The sequence below is a fragment of the Ranitomeya imitator genome, chromosome 4, assembly GCF_032444005.1.
Source record: "Ranitomeya imitator isolate aRanImi1 chromosome 4, aRanImi1.pri, whole genome shotgun sequence".
Taxonomy (NCBI): domain Eukaryota; kingdom Metazoa; phylum Chordata; class Amphibia; order Anura; family Dendrobatidae; genus Ranitomeya; species Ranitomeya imitator.
Genome location: NC_091285.1, coordinates 25288711 through 25305793, shown reverse-complemented (window position 1 = coordinate 25305793; position 17083 = coordinate 25288711). Strand labels below are relative to the sequence as shown.

Genomic DNA, 17083 nt, shown 5'->3' with positions numbered 1-17083 from the left:
TAAATAGCTGGGAAATCACTAAGAAAAGGGAACATATGAGGAAGCTCAGCACCAGTGTCAGATTGAACAGCTGAGCTGTCAATCAATATACTTGGCAGCCCTGCCAGCCCCTGCACTAGATTGGATGACTGAGCTGTCGATCAAAATACAGACAGCTTAGCACGCCCCTACAAAAGATTTGATGACTGAGCTGTCACTCGCCAAACAGAGCTCAGCACATCCCTAATTCTATAAGGCAGCAAAACTGTTTCTAACTTCATCCAAGACACACCGAGTGGAGGAATTGTGACACAATTAAAACAAATTTGGGAGTATCCTAGGTCCAAAAAGTTTTTGTAATCCATTCTTAAAATTGTCCATTCCCATCTGGTTTGGGTTGCTCAGGGGTGGGACTTTCCATTTTATGGATATCCATATTTTGCCAACCTATATGGTGGTTAGAATCTCAGATCAGGCAGAAAAAATGTTGACGCTATCACTAAGGTGTCATTATGTAGTTATGCAGATTTGTTGCCCATGACTATCCTGTCATTGCATTTTTATGTCCACTTAGGCACCTGGATATGGATACAATTATTACCTCTGCCCCCCCCCCCCCTTAAAGTTCTACCTTTGACCATAACAACCTAGGCAGAGTTGGTGCACTTGTATGGGAGTATTAAATCCTCACCAGGGACGTTACTATGTTGGGATCCAGGGTTGCAATTGCATCCAGGCACTGGAGTCTAGGGTGAAATTTTCCTTTACCAAGATGAGCAGACCAACCCTGATAGTTGGGTCCCCACTGAAGATTTTACATTGGGGCCAACAAGAATTCAATTACACCAATGACTCTTATTAATTTAGGCACCACCCATGCTTAGTTATCTCCTTTTTTCCTTGTAGTAGTATAACATTGATTCCTGGCTTTTGTCTGCGTGGACTAAAGGAGAGACCTGACATCAATGCTCTGCCATTTCAGGAAGCCAAGAGGAAAGTATTTTAAAGATGTGATGCCACGAAGTGCGAACAGTGCAACTCAAACAAAGGGTATAGTAACGAGCACCTAATAGTAGTGCCAGACCCCATTCTGCCCCATGAGACAAGCCAGAGCCTGGTAATCTGGGGCTGACCACAGGTCAGATGTAAACGCCTGGTAATCTTGAGAATGACCACAGATAAGACTTATGGCTTTTGAGAAAGTCTCCTGAACAATGTATTTGGGACTTCAACCCTCAGGCAGGTGGGAAATTGGATGCTTTTTGTCCCTTAAGGTACCGTCACACAGTGCAATTTAGATCGCTACGACGGCACGATTTGTGACGTTGCATCGTCGCTTAATTATCGTTTCAAACATCGTAGACTGCGGTCACACTACACGATGCACGACGCTGAAGCGATAAATTCATGACGTATTTGCGATGTAGAAGTCGTATGGGACAGTCGTACGGTCGTGTCACACACGACGATTCAGAGCAAATTTTGCATAATCTGTGCGTGACGTTGTTCACAAGGGGCGTGTTGTGCCACTAGTTAGTGTGGTGATAGGCCAAAGGTTCTGTGCACACAATTGGTTGGAAAATTTGTCACCTGAGCGCTATTGTTCCCAATGCCACTTCACTGCTTTCAAAATTTCCTTTCTTCACTTCGTACTTGGACACTTGGTGGACCTGGACATCGGAATTTTGTACCTCGCTGAATATACCACGCTTTGCACCGCTGCTTCGAGGTATGTAAACCGCTTGGGCGTGGTGGATGGAACGCTGTATGGACGGCATGAGTGCTTCGTTCCACCACTGAAGCGAAGTGGATGGTACACTGTTGTGACTGGAGGGCTACAATGTGGCAGATGGTACGCTGTTGTGCTTGGTTGTGACTGGTGGGCTACAGCGTGGTAGATGGAACTCAGTTTGTTCGGCATGACCGCTTCGTTCCACCGCTGAAGCGATGCGGATGGTACGCTGGTGTGACTGCTTATGACCGGTTGTGTGTGATGAGCTAGAGCGTGGCAGATGGCACAATGTATGGTCACCATGAGCGCTTTGTGTGGCTGCTGTAAGGAAGCGGGCGGTACACTGTTTTGGGTTATGGTGGACTATAGGCGCGGCAGATGGAAGAAGCGATGCGGATGGTACGCTGTTGTGACTGGTCGTGACTGGTGGGCTACAGCGTGGTAGATGGAACTCAGTTTGTTCGGCATGACCGCTTCGTTCCACCGCTGAAGCGATGCGGATGGTACGCTGTTGTGACTGCTTATGACCGGTTGTGTCTGTTGCGCTACAGCGTGGCAGATGGTACAATGTATGGTCACCATGAGCGCTTTGTGTGGCTGCTGTAGGGAAGCGGGCGGTACACTGTTTTGGGTTATGGTGGACTATAGGCGCGGCAGATTGAAGAAGCGATGCGGATGGTACGCTGTTGTGACTGGTCGTGACTGGTGGGCTACAGCGTGGTAGATGGAACTCAGTTTGTTCGGCATGACCGCTTCGTTCCACCGCTGAAGCGATGCGGATGGTACGCTGTTGTGACTGCTTATGACCGGTTGTGTCTGTTGCGCTACAGCGTGGCAGATGGTACAATGTATGGTCACCATGAGCGCTTTGTGTGGCTGCTGTAGGGAAGCGGGCGGTACACTGTTTTGGGTTATGGTGGACTATAGGCGCGGCAGATTGAAGAAGCGATGCGGATGGTACGCTGTTGTGACTGGTCGTGACTGGTCGTGACTGGTGGGCTACAGCGTGGTAGATGGAACTCAGTTTGTTCGGCATGACCGCTTCGTTCCACCGCTGAAGCGATGCGGATGGTACGCTGTTGTGACTGCTTATGACCGGTTGTGTCTGTTGCGCTACAGCGTGGCAGATGGTACAATGTATGGTCACCATGAGCGCTTTGTGTGGCTGCTGTAGGGAAGCGGGCGGTACACTGTTTTGGGTTATGGTGGACTATAGGCGCGGCAGATTGAAGAAGCGATGCGGATGGTACGCTGTTGTGACTGGTCGTGACTGGTCGTGACTGGTGGGCTACAGCGTGGTAGATGGAACTCAGTTTGTTCGGCATGACCGCTTCGTTCCACCGCTGAAGCGATGCGGATGGTACGCTGTTGTGACTGCTTATGACCGGTTGTGTCTGTTGAGTTAGAGCGTGGCAGATGGTACAATGTATGGTCACCATGAGCGCTTTGTGTGGCTGCTGTAGGGAAGCGGGCGGTACACTGTTTTGGGTTATGGTGGACTATAGGCGCGGCAGATGGAAGAAGCGATGGTAGGCATGAGCGCTTTGTGTGGCTGCTGTTGTTAAGCGTTTGGCACACTGGCAAAAGTATTGTTAATAGGACGCTTTGTCAACCATGTAATTTTTTTTTTTAATTACTTTTTAGATGTCAAATCGTGTGGAGTTCATCCGGGATTTCATCGAGATTTATCAGTCTTTTCCCTGCCTCTGGAAAATAAAATCTCCTGAGTATTGTAACAGGGAAAAGAGGAGGGAGGGTTACTTACAGCTCATTGAGCTTTACAATCGTCAGGCACCAGATGAGGCAGCTAACGAAGCAGTTATTAAAAAGAAAATCCAGGCGCTCCGCACGGTCTGGAGGAAGGAGCTGAACAAGGTTCTTCAGACTACAAGGTCCGGAGCTTCCACTGAAGAAGTTTATGTGCCAAAACTGTGGTATTTTGAGCATCTTAATTTTCTGAGGGACCAAGAGGTGCCACGGACTTCAACGTGTCTTCGATTGTTGGCACCTGTGGAACCAATAGTTTCGGAGAACCACGCCGAGCAGGAGTCACAAGGGCAACAAGTAAGTAGCTCTTTGGACGAAAGTTCACCAATGTGTCCTATAATTACATAATTTTTCTCTGCATTTTAGGTTTTATACTTCTGATTATCACATCAGTTTAAAGTTGTTACAAAAACATGTACACATAAGTAACCCTGTTGCAGTCAAGAATTATAAGGGGAACGTAATATGTATGAAATGGAGATATATGTAAACCATACCATCGAAGCAATATAGAAAATAGTATCGCGTCAAGCTGCCGATGTACTCTTGTTGAGACTATTTAGACTATTAAATATTGGTCAGGTTCCCATAGCAGTCAGAACAGTGTAGTTCAAAGTATTCAATAAAAGGGAGGGTTAAAGAATATTACTAAGCATCAAATATATTATAATCTTTTTGTTACCTACTACGAATATATAGTTTGGATGCGGTTATGGTGGTACTACTTTTTGTTGCCGGGTTCATAACTTTTTTTTTTTTTCCCCCCCCCAGGATGACAGTGCGCAGGAGAGTACACTTGACTGTTCACAGGACTGCACAACAACAGATCTAGTGGAGGCTGCACCTGCCAGGAGTCAATCGAGGCAAGTTCAAAGAAAACGGAAAGCCACCTCAGACGCCTCAAATGAACTATTGAGCCTGGCAAAGAAGGTGTTGACAAGAAATGTTAGCCCTGCGTTAGAGGGGTTTGGACACTATGTGGTTGACAAACTGGCAAAAATGGACGACAACCAAAGAATACTAGCAGAGCGTCTGATTCTGGAAGCAGTAAACAAGGGTACTGATGGCGATTTGGACAAGAACACTTGTTTGGTCTCTTCCCGGCCAATACAGCGGACAGAGCCATCAAATTTCAATGGTTGGTCACAGAGTCAGACATCGATGCGACACAATCCTCACGTTTCCCACTTCGGCCAGCCACCCCCTAATAACTCCTACACACCAATACCTTTACATATGGCTTCGCCCATCAGGCACCAAAATTTTCAGCCGGAACAATCGTCGTATCATAATTTGTGATTTCCTAACTACTTTTACATCCCTTTTTTTTTTTTGTCTTGTTAAAATAATGTTTGAAATAAAAGCTTTTATTATACATTCTATCACTACTTTTTGATTGGTGTGTCTCAATCACAGCACTGTATGAGGGAACAAATTAACGTAACAAATTCATGTACAGTTAACTAAAAAAAAAAAATCGAATGAAAGTTTAACTAAATCTTTTAATTGGAACAACAAAAAATGGATTATTGGCCCGCCTACAACTGCTGGCACATGTCCCGCAGCTTCTGCAGCTCCTCCATTGCCACATTGTGCTGCTCCTGAATATGTGCCATAGTGTGGAGTAACTTGTCTATGCCGGCTTCAATATCCTCTTTGTTGACAGTGACGAGAGCTGTGGGTCAAAAAACATAACATTAATAACACTGTAGTCTCCCGATGTGTCTTTGCTTCTGTGAATGAAAAAAAATAAAAAAAATAAGCAAAGGGGGGGGGGGGGGGGGGGGGGGGGGGGAGGGTGGTTGTTTGGGTTGGGGGTGAAAGAGTGGGCCTGCAACAAAATCCAAATAACTTAATTGTGGGAACCTACTAGAATGTTGAGGCACGGAGGGCACTTCTGGATCTGAGTCGCTGTTGAATGCCTCGTGCTGTCGGCGGCGGCGCTGTCTCTTTGCCTCTGTGAAGGAAAAAAAAAAAACAAGGTCTGTCAGCATATATGGCAACAGTGGCTGCCGGGGGAGGGGGGGGGTGTTAAGAGGGGACCTGCAACTTAATCCAAATCACATAATTGTGGGAACCTACTAGGATCTGGAGGAGTTGACCCGGAGGGCACAGATCCAGGAGAGGCTGGGCGGGATGCCTCGTGGCGGCGGTGGTGCTGTGTCTTTGACTCTGTGAAGAAAAAAAAAAAAAAAAAATTTTTTTAAAAGTTCTGTTAGCATATATGGCAACACTGGCTGCCGGGGGGGGGAAGGGGACCAGAAACAAAATCCAAATAACATTTTTGTGGGAACCTACTAGGATCTGGAGGAGTTGACCCGGAGGGCTCCGGGACATTGGACCCTGAGGGCACAGAGCCAGAAGAGGCTGGGCGGGATGCCTCGTGGCGGCGGCGGTGCTGTGTCTTTGCCTCTGTGAAGAAAAAAAAAAAAAAAAAAAATTTTTGAAAAAGGTCTGTTAGCATATATGGCCACACTGGCTGCCGGGGGGGGGAAGGGGACCAGAAACAAAATCCAAATAACATTTTTGTGGGAACCTACTAGGATCTGGAGGAGTTGACCCGGAGGGCTCCGGGACATTGGACCCTGAGGGCACAGAGCCAGAAGAGGCTGGGCGGGATGCCTCGTGGCGGCGGCGGTGCTGTGTCTTTGCCTCTGTGAAGAAAAAAAAAAAAAAAAAAATTTTTGAAAAAGGTCTGTTAGCATATATGGCCACACTGGCTGCCGGGGGGGGGAAGGGGACCAGAAACAAAATCCAAATAACATTTTTGTGGGAACCTACTAGGATCTGGAGGAGTTGACCCTGAGGGCACAGAGCCAGAAGAGGCTGGGCGGGATGCCTCGTGGCGGCGGCGGTGCTGTGTCTTTGCCTCTGTGAAGAAAAAAAAAAAAAAAAAAATTTTTGAAAAAGGTCTGTTAGCATATATGGCCACACTGGCTGCCGGGGGGGGGAAGGGGACCAGAAACAAAATCCAAATAACATTTTTGTGGGAACCTACTAGGATCTGGAGGAGTTGACCCGGAGGGCTCCGGGACATTGGACCCTGAGGGCACAGAGCCAGAAGAGGCTGGGCGGGATGCCTCGTGGCGGCGGCGGTGCTGTGTCTTTGCCTCTGTGAAGAAAAAAAAAAAAAAAAAAAATTTTTGAAAAAGGTCTGTTAGCATATATGGCCACACTGGCTGCCGGGGGGGGGGGGGAAGGGGACCAGAAACAAAATCCAAATAACATTTTTGTGGGAACCTACTAGGATCTGGAGGAGTTGACCCTGAGGGCACAGAGCCAGAAGAGGCTGGGCGGGATGCCTCGTGGCGGCGGTGGTGCTGTGTCTTTGCCTCTGTGAAGGGAAAAAAAAAAAAAAAAGGTCTGTCAGCATATATGGCAACACTGGCTGCCGGGGGGGGGGGGGGAGGAGGGGACCTGCAACCAAACCCAAATCACATTATTGTGGGAACCTACTAGGATCAGTTGTCTTTGACCCGGAGGGCTCTGGGACTTCAGAGGCGGTGTGTGATGCCTCGTGTCTACGGCGGCGCTGTCTCTTTGCCTCTGTGAAGGAAAAAAAAAGTTCGGTCAGCAGTTAGCTGTGCCACATAGTACTTTTCACCGTTCATACTGTCCCATAGCTGTGGCACATAGTGGCTCTGCAACGTTCAAACTGTCCCATAGCTGTGGCACATAGTGGCTCTGCAACATTCAAACTGTCCCATAGCTGTGGCACATAGTGGCTCTGCAACATTCAAACTGTCCCATAGCAGTGGCACATAGTGGCTCTGCAACGTAGAAACTGTCCCATAGCTGTGGCACATAGTGGCTCTGCAACGTTCAAACTGTCCCATAGCAGTGGCACATAGTGGCTCTGCAACGTTCAAACTGTCCCATAGCAGTGGCACATAGTGGCTCTGCAACGTAGAAACTGTCCCATAGCTGTGGCACATAGTGGCTCTGCAACGTTCAAACTGTCCCATAGCAGTGGCACATAGTGGCTCTGCAACGTTCAAACTGTCCCATAGCTGTGGCACATAGTGGCTCTGCAACGTTGAAACTGTCCCATAGCTGTGGCACATAGTGGCTCTGCAACGTTGAAACTGTCCCATAGCTGTGGCACATAGTGGCTCTGCAACGTTCAAACTGTCCCATAGCTGTCCAACATACTTTTGGGTACCTGAGTACTAACCTCTGCTAATCTCCTGGCGAAGCTCCTGCAGGCGCTCTGGGCTTTTCGACTTGAGATCGCCCCATTTTTTAACAATCTGGGCCTTGGTCCGAGTTATCCCAAACCGCTTCCTGAGGCCCTCAGACACCACACGGACAACTTCCTCCTTGTGCTGGTTGCGGTGCAGCACCATCCCTGTGGTTTCATACTGCATCCTATCCATTGTTCCAATAAGGAACTTGAGCTCTGGGATGCCCATAGGTGGACCACGGCGACTGGCAGCCATTATCACGATGTCAGGGGACAAAAACAAGCTAGGGCAGGCACGCAGGAACGCTGTAACGTCATCACGCCGTCATAGACCACGAGCGTACTTAACGTGCCGCTCCGGCGTTATATAACGATACTTCGAACGGCATTTACTATGTGCGTTCCTTTCTTAACGCTCAGTCGTCACAAATGTGACGCTGTTCATAAACGGCAACGCTATTGCGATGCCAATGGCGCGGCAGGACGGCGGAGCGCAGCTCCTCCTCTGGGCGTTGCTCTTCAGGGTCATTCCATCTAAAATGGCGGCGAGAATGCGTTCTGCTCCTCTGGGGCAGCCAGAACTCCTTTTTTTTATTTCCCAGATGGATGCCATGGATTACGAGGGTCTGGAGAGCCGCCCTGCCCACCCACACATCCACAAGCGAGAAGTGCTTGGACAAATAACAAGAATGATGGAAAGGAGGTTTGGTGTCTGCCGCAGTCAGCTTCAGCTGCGTAAAAAATGGGCTGACCTCCGCTATAAAACGCCACAAATGTTTGCGGAGTTGCGTGCGGAGGCAAGGCGAGGCAAGTACTAGTACTAGCTTTGCTCTGCAGCACTCAACATTTGTGTGTAAACATTGTGATTCTTTACTTTAGGTGTAGAGAGACAGCGGCGGCAAGTCAGACACACCATTGCCACCAGTACCCCATCTTCAGGCACCAGTGGGAGCCCACAGTCCGGGACATCACGTAAGTTCACAATCATTTATTGCATTTTTTTTAACATCACACGGGACATAACAGGGTACCTGAAATATTTGAAGACATTACAGACGCAGTAATGACCCAGCGGCCTACCACACCTCCACCATCTGTTGCGACCATGCACCCTCGCACCCCTGTGAAGTGTGATATAAATTTTATGTTTCAGTATATTGTTAGCTTTGATCTGCAGCACTCTACATGTGTTTTTAAAGATTGCGTTTGTAAACTTTCTGTGTAGAGAGACAGCGGCAGCAACAGGTACCTGCCATTGCCAGCAGCACCACAGCATCCAGCACCAGCGGGAGCCCACAGTCCGTGACGTCACGTAAGTTAACAATCATAGATTACAATTTTTCAACTGCATACGGGACATAAGAGGGTAGCGGAAATATTTGAATACATTACAGACGCAGTAATGACCCAGCGGCCTACCACGCCACCACCAGAGAGCAGACGGCCTCGCACCCCTACACCACCCTCAACACCTCCCTTTCGACACTCCTCTTCCTCCCCCGGGTCGGCGGCATTCTCCCCAGAAACTAACATACGTAAGTGACCAAAACTGCGAGCGCTTCCCAACGGCGTGTTCCATAGTTAACCAGATCTGTTATTATTTGCTTTTAGGTGCTGCAGCAGTGGCCAGATCGCTGGGATGGGACATTAGCAGCTCTGGTTCTGGCAATGAGGAACCGGCGTCCCTTCTCCGTAAGTATCAAGATAATGCGAGTGGTTTTCTGCTGGATGTCACCATAGACAACCAAAACTGTAAAATATATTAAAATTTACATCGCCCTGTGGTGCCAGACCAAATAGAAATTTACAACACAGAAAATTCGGTCCTGCCCCAGAGGTCGAGATGTATTTTCAGAGGAATCAACGTTGGTTCTCCAACCTCTTCTATCCACAGAAACGGCCACCGTAAGAGAGCTCCTGGCGAGACAATTGCGACTGGAGCGGACAGCAGCGCTCCTGCAGCAGACAGCAGCGCTCCTCCAGAGTCAAGTGGAGCAGCAGGGCGTGACGCTGCGACACCTCTTGGGCAGGAGATAATATTTTTTTTGGTGGGGGGGTTATGTTATATTTTGTTGTAAAATAATTTAGAACCAAGAAAGTGTTACAAAAAAAAACAAAAATCTTCGCATTCTTTCTTTAATGTTTACCAAGCTATAAGGGTTAACAGCACCATTTTATAGGCATCACATTTAAAGTTATTTAGCGAGGTTTATATGACAGCAAAGCAAAAAAACAAATTTTTATGTTATACGGCGCGATCCTGCCACGGTACAGCTCCAGAACCATTAAAGTACTGACAGTATTTTTCGCGACAGTCCCTTGCATCGTCTGCCTGTCTGCCAGATCCAAGAGCTTGAAGAGCTGTAAAATTTTCAGGTTGTGTACGCCATTCCCCGGGCACAATATCTCCGGTTCGTGCGTCCACTGCATCAATAAACGAAGGAGGAGAATAGGAGTTCGTATCATGACATCTCAGGAAATTATGGAGCACACAGCATGCCAAAACCACAATGTCTATAGACGGCAGCTTCAAGTTGATAGCTGTGTGGAACACTCTAAACCGATTTGCCATTATCCCAAAGGCATTTTCAACCACACGACGGGCCCTCGACAACCGGTAATTAAAGATTCTGCGCTCCGGTGTGAGTGTTCTCTGTGCAAATGGCTTCAGCAAATGTGGATGAAGAGGGAAAGCTTCATCAGCGATGAAGACAAAATTTAGGTTTGCTTTTGTGTCTTCATTTAGTGGCAACAGCAGTTCATTGTTCCTCAAGCTTTCCCCAAATGAAGTGTGTTCAAAAACACCACCGTCGGAGACTCGACCATTCATGCCAACATCCACATCGACAAACTCATAGTTTGCATTGACAAGGGCCATGAGGATCACACTGAAATATCCTTTGTAGTTGAAAAAAAATGATCCAGAGTTGGCTGGTTGCGTGATGCGCACATGCTTTCCATCTAATGCACCACCGCAGTTTGGAAACTGCCACAGCTCATCAAAATCGGAACCAATCCTCTTCCAGTCATCCGCCGTCTTGGGAAACTGCAAGATGAGAAGGAAACATGTACAAATTTGGTCAAATATATTATGCACATACACTCTCATGTGGACATCCTACAGCGATTGAGGCGCAGTATGGATTAGTATAACAAAGTCAACAACACAGAGTATGCAGGCAGCCATTTTTTTTACAGATGGCTTCGGTCACTCAGAGGGGGTGCTAAACAATATATCTAAATAATAGAATCAATAAAATTACGTTGGGAGCAGCAAATAAAAAAGGGTGGCGCAGGGTTGGAGCAGCACATATCAGAATGGAGACGCAAAATGGTAGCAGCACATGTCAGAATGGAGGCGCAGGATCACAGCAGCACATGTCTGAATGGGGGCGCAGGATGGGAGCAGCACATGATAGGATGTAGAACATATACCTATAGAAATGCTCGCCATCAGGGCGTAGAACTGGTTCAATAGCTAGTATAATATATCGACATAACACAGCAGCCAAAAAAAAATAGTAGTACCTCCATATAATGCCTTAAGCTCTGCACAATGGCCTCGCATGTCTCCGGAATCACAACGCTCAGGAAAGGTCTGGAAACAGCTGCGGAAAACTGCAAATCCTGAAGAGACCTTCCTGTTGCCAGGAAGCGCAGTGTCACCGCCAACCTTTCCTCCACGGGCACGGCTGCACGCATCGGCGTATCACACCTTTGTATGAGTGGCGTAACAGCAGACAGTATTATTTTGAAGGATTCCTCGGACATCCGAAGGTAGTTTCGGAAATCTTGAGGGTTATTGTCACGTAACTCTCTTATGAGACCCATGTGTGACAATGTGGATCTTTTCTGCAGCCAGCTCCGGGTCCACATGCGACGTTTTCGTTTAGGACGTCTCTCCTCTTGGAGACGTGCTGCCTCAAACACCAGGGCAGCAGCAACAACAGAACTCTCATCGGAAGTGAGCATAGTTCCTAAAAAGAAAACAAACGTACAATAAATACACGTGCTTACAAAACAATGTTCTGACCATTGATCTAATAACTATATATGTTACTACTGGTATTAAATGGGGCAGTCAACCATCTCGATCTGTAAAAGGATTAATTAATTGGGCCACGCAACAGCTGTGTACCTGAGGTTCTCAGGCCTACCCTACTCAAAGGAACAATCAACCACACTCCAGCGTTTATCCCCGTTGAAGCGCAACATATGCTACGCTGTAGCGTTATACATACCTTTTGCGGTAAAAGTCTAGTAGTTAAAAGTCCAGGGAATCCAGCGAATTTAGGAGTTCTGTTCACAGCACGTGCTACAGAGAGAAATGAATAGCGCGCTCGAGAGCTCCGGTTTTATCCGCTGGGAACAATAGTCCTTTGTCGAATGAGCGCACAGTATTGTACCGCCCAATCAGCACACGGGAGGTGGAGAATTCAGCGCTCCTACGTAGCCAGCTCCTCCGCCCTTTACATCGTATACAATATCGTGCACACCTTTGTCACACCATGCGATCATGCCGCCACAGCGGGACACTAGACGACGAAAGAAAGTTTCAAACGATGTGCTACGACGTACGATTCACAGCGGGGTCCCTGATCGCAGGAGCGTGTCACACGCTGCGATATCGTACCTATATCGCTCGAACGTCACAAATCGTGCCGTCGTAGCGATCTAAATTGCACTGTGTGACGGTACCATTACTCACTTCAAATCAATCCAACTCGTTGGGAACTCATGTGGAGTTGAGATCCTTCAAACCCAATGAGGACCTCACTGAGATAAGCAAATTAATAAAGCTGTTGGACTCCAATGTCTATGGTGCACTCCAGAAACCCATCTGAAATGTTTCCTAAGAACATGTCTCTCTGTTAATTCAGGGTACTGTTAAAGGTCCTCTACACATTCGGTGACCTTTAACAGTGGATTTCTTGTTCCTTACTTCAACTCAACTCAACTTGGTGGGAACTCCAGTAGAGTTGGGATCTTCCAAGCCAATGAGGACACCACAGAAATTGGCAAATTAATAAAGTTGTTGGACCCCAATGTTTATGGTGCTCTCCAGAAACCCATCTCAAACACTACCTATGCAGCGCCCCAGAGATCTGGTCGTTGCAGTACGACGCTCTGCCACTAAGGGGAGTGATGGTACGTCTGATGGCACTGAAGAAATTCTCCTGACCAGGTATCCCCAGAACACATTACACTTCACACTCCGGCCACTAGGGGGGAGAAAAAGGATTTATTTATTGGGCCACTCCTCACACTGGTAAAACTAGGGGTTGGGGAGGAAGTGAGTCAGAAGCTGACTGGGTTGGATTCAGGCAACATCCCGTGGCAGGGGGTGTTGCAGGGAGAAGACACAGGGGGGTCCCTGTCAGGCGTGGGAACCTGGCAGGTGCCTAGCGAACAGAACAGAATGTAACGGAACCGCGCCTGCACTACCTTGCGGCGGTATCCTAAGAAAGAGACACGAAGGGAAGGATATTGTGGAACAGTGTAAACGAGATCAAGCACAAAGGAGAGCCAGTAGGAGTCGTGCCGTGAGACCGAGGCAACATCCTACTGAGGCACGTAGCCGGTGGCCGGAACACCGCGGGAGTAACTGACTCTAGGCCTTACTTCGAACTCCGCAGGACAGTTAATTATAGGTTGGCTGTCTACCTAAAATTTCCTAAGAAGACATAGGGGGCAACAGTGGGAGAGGGGCGTCTCTAGGGTCCTGGAAGACCTCCAGGCCTTCCCGTCATACGGGTGCGTCCTAGCCATAACATATCTGGGGGACGAGAAACTAGCAACATCTGGAACTAAAGAGAGAGAGAGCTGTAGAGAACGAACGAATGAGAACAGCAGTTGTGAGGACTATTCCGAATGCTCAGCAGGGTAGGACTACAACACAAACAGGCGCTAGTGGTAGGCAACGATTTCCATCTGCGAAGGAAACTCTGGATGTGCCCATCGGACCGGCCAGTCTCAGATAGCCCTGTTAAAAGTGCTCTGGATTAAGGATCCTGAAGTCTTCAGTAAAGAGGTAAAGAGACTGCAACCTTGTGTCCTCGTTCTTGACTGCACCTCACACCATCTACCTTACTGGGAAGCCCTGGGGACATACTTCACCTGTGGGAAGGTATACCATCTAGCTGCCATTCCATCACCCCAGCGGACCCCACAGCAGCGTCGGTCACCCTGACCGAACACCACAGGTGGCGTCATAAACCCCTGACAGACTGCACCACCTTTATTGGACACCCCTTAGCAGGGTCACGGACCGGGTCTAGCCACCGTGACAGCCTCAGAACCGAACCAGAGAGGCCCGGTACCGAGAACTCGTGGCCCTGTGTCTGGGGGCGCTCCACCTACATATGTCTATCTGTTAATTCAGGGTACTCTTAAAGGTCCTCTACATATAAGAGAAAAATGTAATGCCTCTTCCAATCCAGATAGGATTAGTTGACTATCCAATGTGTCAGGAACCCCCCTTCACAACGGTAGATGTCAGGAAGAGGAGGTTCAAAGTAGAGATGAGCACATTGCTTGCGAGACCACAGTCTATGGTCCAGATCAGTAGTCTCTGGCCATGGACAGGAGCGGCATGAATATTCTGAGCTTCTGGGTTGTCCGGCACAGCATTTGATTTACCGGCCTATCATGATATCGTATGTGCAGCTCACAGGTGAGATCTCAACTGACCGGCTAATTATAAATCAAGAATTGGATTCCTCCTGAGGGTAAGGAAATTAAAGCCAGTGCCAGCGACTACAGATGTGGACCATGGACCAGGGTCATGCGAAGCTATCTGCACAAATTAAGACATTTTGCATTTCAGCCAACAGTTGCATGCCTTTAAGTATATGATGGGTGCCATAGCACATGGAGGATCTGATATCTCAGCGACCATCATACACCAATTCTGTTGGCCATACTACTTTATGCAATCTGGATGCTAAATTTGAATTTTTAAATTTTCTCTGTCTGGTTCCTTTTCAAAACTTTTTTTTTACATTGTTGAAATAGCTTTTCATTTTTAAGTATTTTGTCTTCAAACGTACAAGTCATTTCAGCATTAATTATTACAAAATATTTTGTGTTGATCCAATAAATCCCAAGAAATTACACATTTTGTGATATTTCGTGCAATTTCCTTGGCACACAACCTCTAAAGATTACTGAACTGTTTTTATAGTAGGGATGGTTATTACACATGGGACCAATAGTTCTTTTTGTTTCTTGTAACAAATTGCTATAACATTTGACTAAATTAAATTATAAAAAGTAGATACCAGCCCAACATAAAATATGACAAAATATAACAATGTTTCAAAAAAGTTGTAAAGTAAATACTGACCGGGAATGGACAAATTTTGGAAGGATTTACAAAACATTTTTGGATCAGAACATTAACATCTGGTCTATATGGTAATTACCGTTGTGCTCAAAAGTTTACATACCCCGGCAGAATTTTTGCTTTCTTTGCCTTTTTTCAGAGAATATGAATGATAACACCAAAACTTTTTCTCCACTCATGGTTAGTGGTTGGGTGAAGCCATTTATTGTCAAACTACTATGTTTTCTCTTTTTAAATCATAATGACAACCCAAAACACCCAAATGACCCTGATCAAAAGTTCACATACCCCATTTCTTAATACCGTGTATTGCCCCCTCTAACATCAATGACAGCTTGAAGTCTTTTGTGGTAGTTGTGGATGAGGTTCTTTATTTTCTCCGATGGTAAAGCTGCCCACTCTTTTTGGCAAAAAGCCTCCAGTTCCTGTATATTCCTGGGCTGTCCAGCATGAACTGCGTGCTTGAGATCTCCGCAAAGTGGCTCAATGATATTGCGGTCAGGAGACTGAGATGGCCACTCCAGAACCAAAGTGCACAGGTAAATTATCCAGAAATACAAACCAGACTCTGTTTGTATATCTGGATAATTTATCTGTGCACTCTGTAGTTGCTATTTTTTTTGGTGGTATACTTGATTAGAGCCATTTATGAGTAGGGTTTTGATTCTATCCTGTGATAAGCATTAGGCCGGCGTCACACTTAGCGTAGGGAAATACGATCTGTTTTTACAGGCGTAATACGTAGAAAAGTTCCTGAACGGTGATCCGTATTCAACGCGAGGATGCGATTTTTTTTCTGAAAAAATGATCCGCGTGTCATCCGTACGGTGAGATTGCAAAATGGACATAGAATGGATCCATGGGCTCAAATATTCGTGAAAACATATAGACAGTCTATATATTATTATTATTTATTTATATAGCACCATTAATTCCATGGTGCTGTACATGAGAAGGGGTTACATATAGAGTTATAGATATCGTTTACAGTAAACAAATTTACAGTGACTGACTGGTAAGTCCTTGCGAACTTACATTCTATGGATACATATATATATATATACAGTATATATATATATATAATATATATATATATATATAATATATAGGTCAGTGAGACACAAATATATATATTTATATTATATATTTATATTTCATACAGAGCTAGATAGCAGAAAAGCCGATAATTCAATTGTCGGCTTTTGCTATCTCCTTATACAACCTGACAGGATATGAGACATTGTTTACATGCAGTAAACCATTTCATATCCCTTATTTTTTTACATATTCCTCACTACTAATGTTACAAATGTCTGTGTGCAAAATTTTGGAGCTCTAGGTGTTAAAATAAAGGGTTAAATCGTGGAAAAAAACTGGCGTGGGTTCCCGCGCAATTTTCTCCGCCGTCGCGGCAGCCATGACAGGCAGCTGGCGAGACCAATCAGCGACTTGGATTCCATGACCGACAGAGGCCGCAACCAATGAATATCCGTGACAGACAGAAGGACAGATTGAAGGACAGACAGACGGAAGTGACCCTTAGACAATTATATATATAGATGTTCTTTTTAATATATTGAAATAAACATATTTATTTTATTTATGGATCTCTTCTTTATCTCAGATGGATTGACATTCGTGTTGTTGATGTTTACTATATACTATATGCTATACTATATACTCCTGTGTATAATGTCACTAGTGATCACTGTATTACCTGTACCACTATATACAGAGCTCCTGTGTATAATGTCACTGGTGATTACTGTTTTACCTGTACACTGAAACTATATACAGAGCTCCTGTGTATAATGTCACTGGTGATTACTGTATTACCTGTACACTGACACTATATACAAAGCTCCTGTGTATAATGTCACTGGTGATTACTGTTTTACCTGTACACTGAAACTATATACAGAGCTCCTGTGTATAATGTCACTGGTGATTACTGTATTACCTGTACACTGACACTATATACAAAGCTCCTGTGTATAATGTCACTGGTGATTACTGTTTTACCTGTACACTGAAACTATATACAGAGCTCCTGTGTATAATGTCACTGGTGATTACT

At 46.2% G+C, this 17083-nt stretch overlaps 1 protein-coding gene across 1 annotated transcript; it reads left to right on the top strand.

The window, feature by feature from the left end:
• Positions 1-2657: 2657 nt before the first annotated feature.
• On the top strand, positions 2658-4860 carry LOC138675306 (uncharacterized). The gene is made up of 2 exons (XM_069763396.1): positions 2658-3775; positions 4250-4860. The coding sequence occupies exons 1-2, from the start codon at positions 3356-3358 to the stop codon at positions 4775-4777; spliced, it is 948 nt and encodes a 315-aa protein (XP_069619497.1). The 5' UTR covers positions 2658-3355; the 3' UTR covers positions 4778-4860.
• The last annotated feature ends 12223 nt before the right edge of the window (positions 4861-17083 follow it).

Coding starts and splice junctions, on each gene's coding strand:
- LOC138675306 (XM_069763396.1), top strand. CDS start 3,356: ATGTCAAATCGTGTGGAGTTCATCCGGGATTTCATCGAGATTTATCAG. Junction 3,776..4,249: donor AGGAGTCACAAGGGCAACAA/GTAAGTAGCTCT, acceptor TCCCCCCCCCAG/GATGACAGTGCGCAGGAGAG.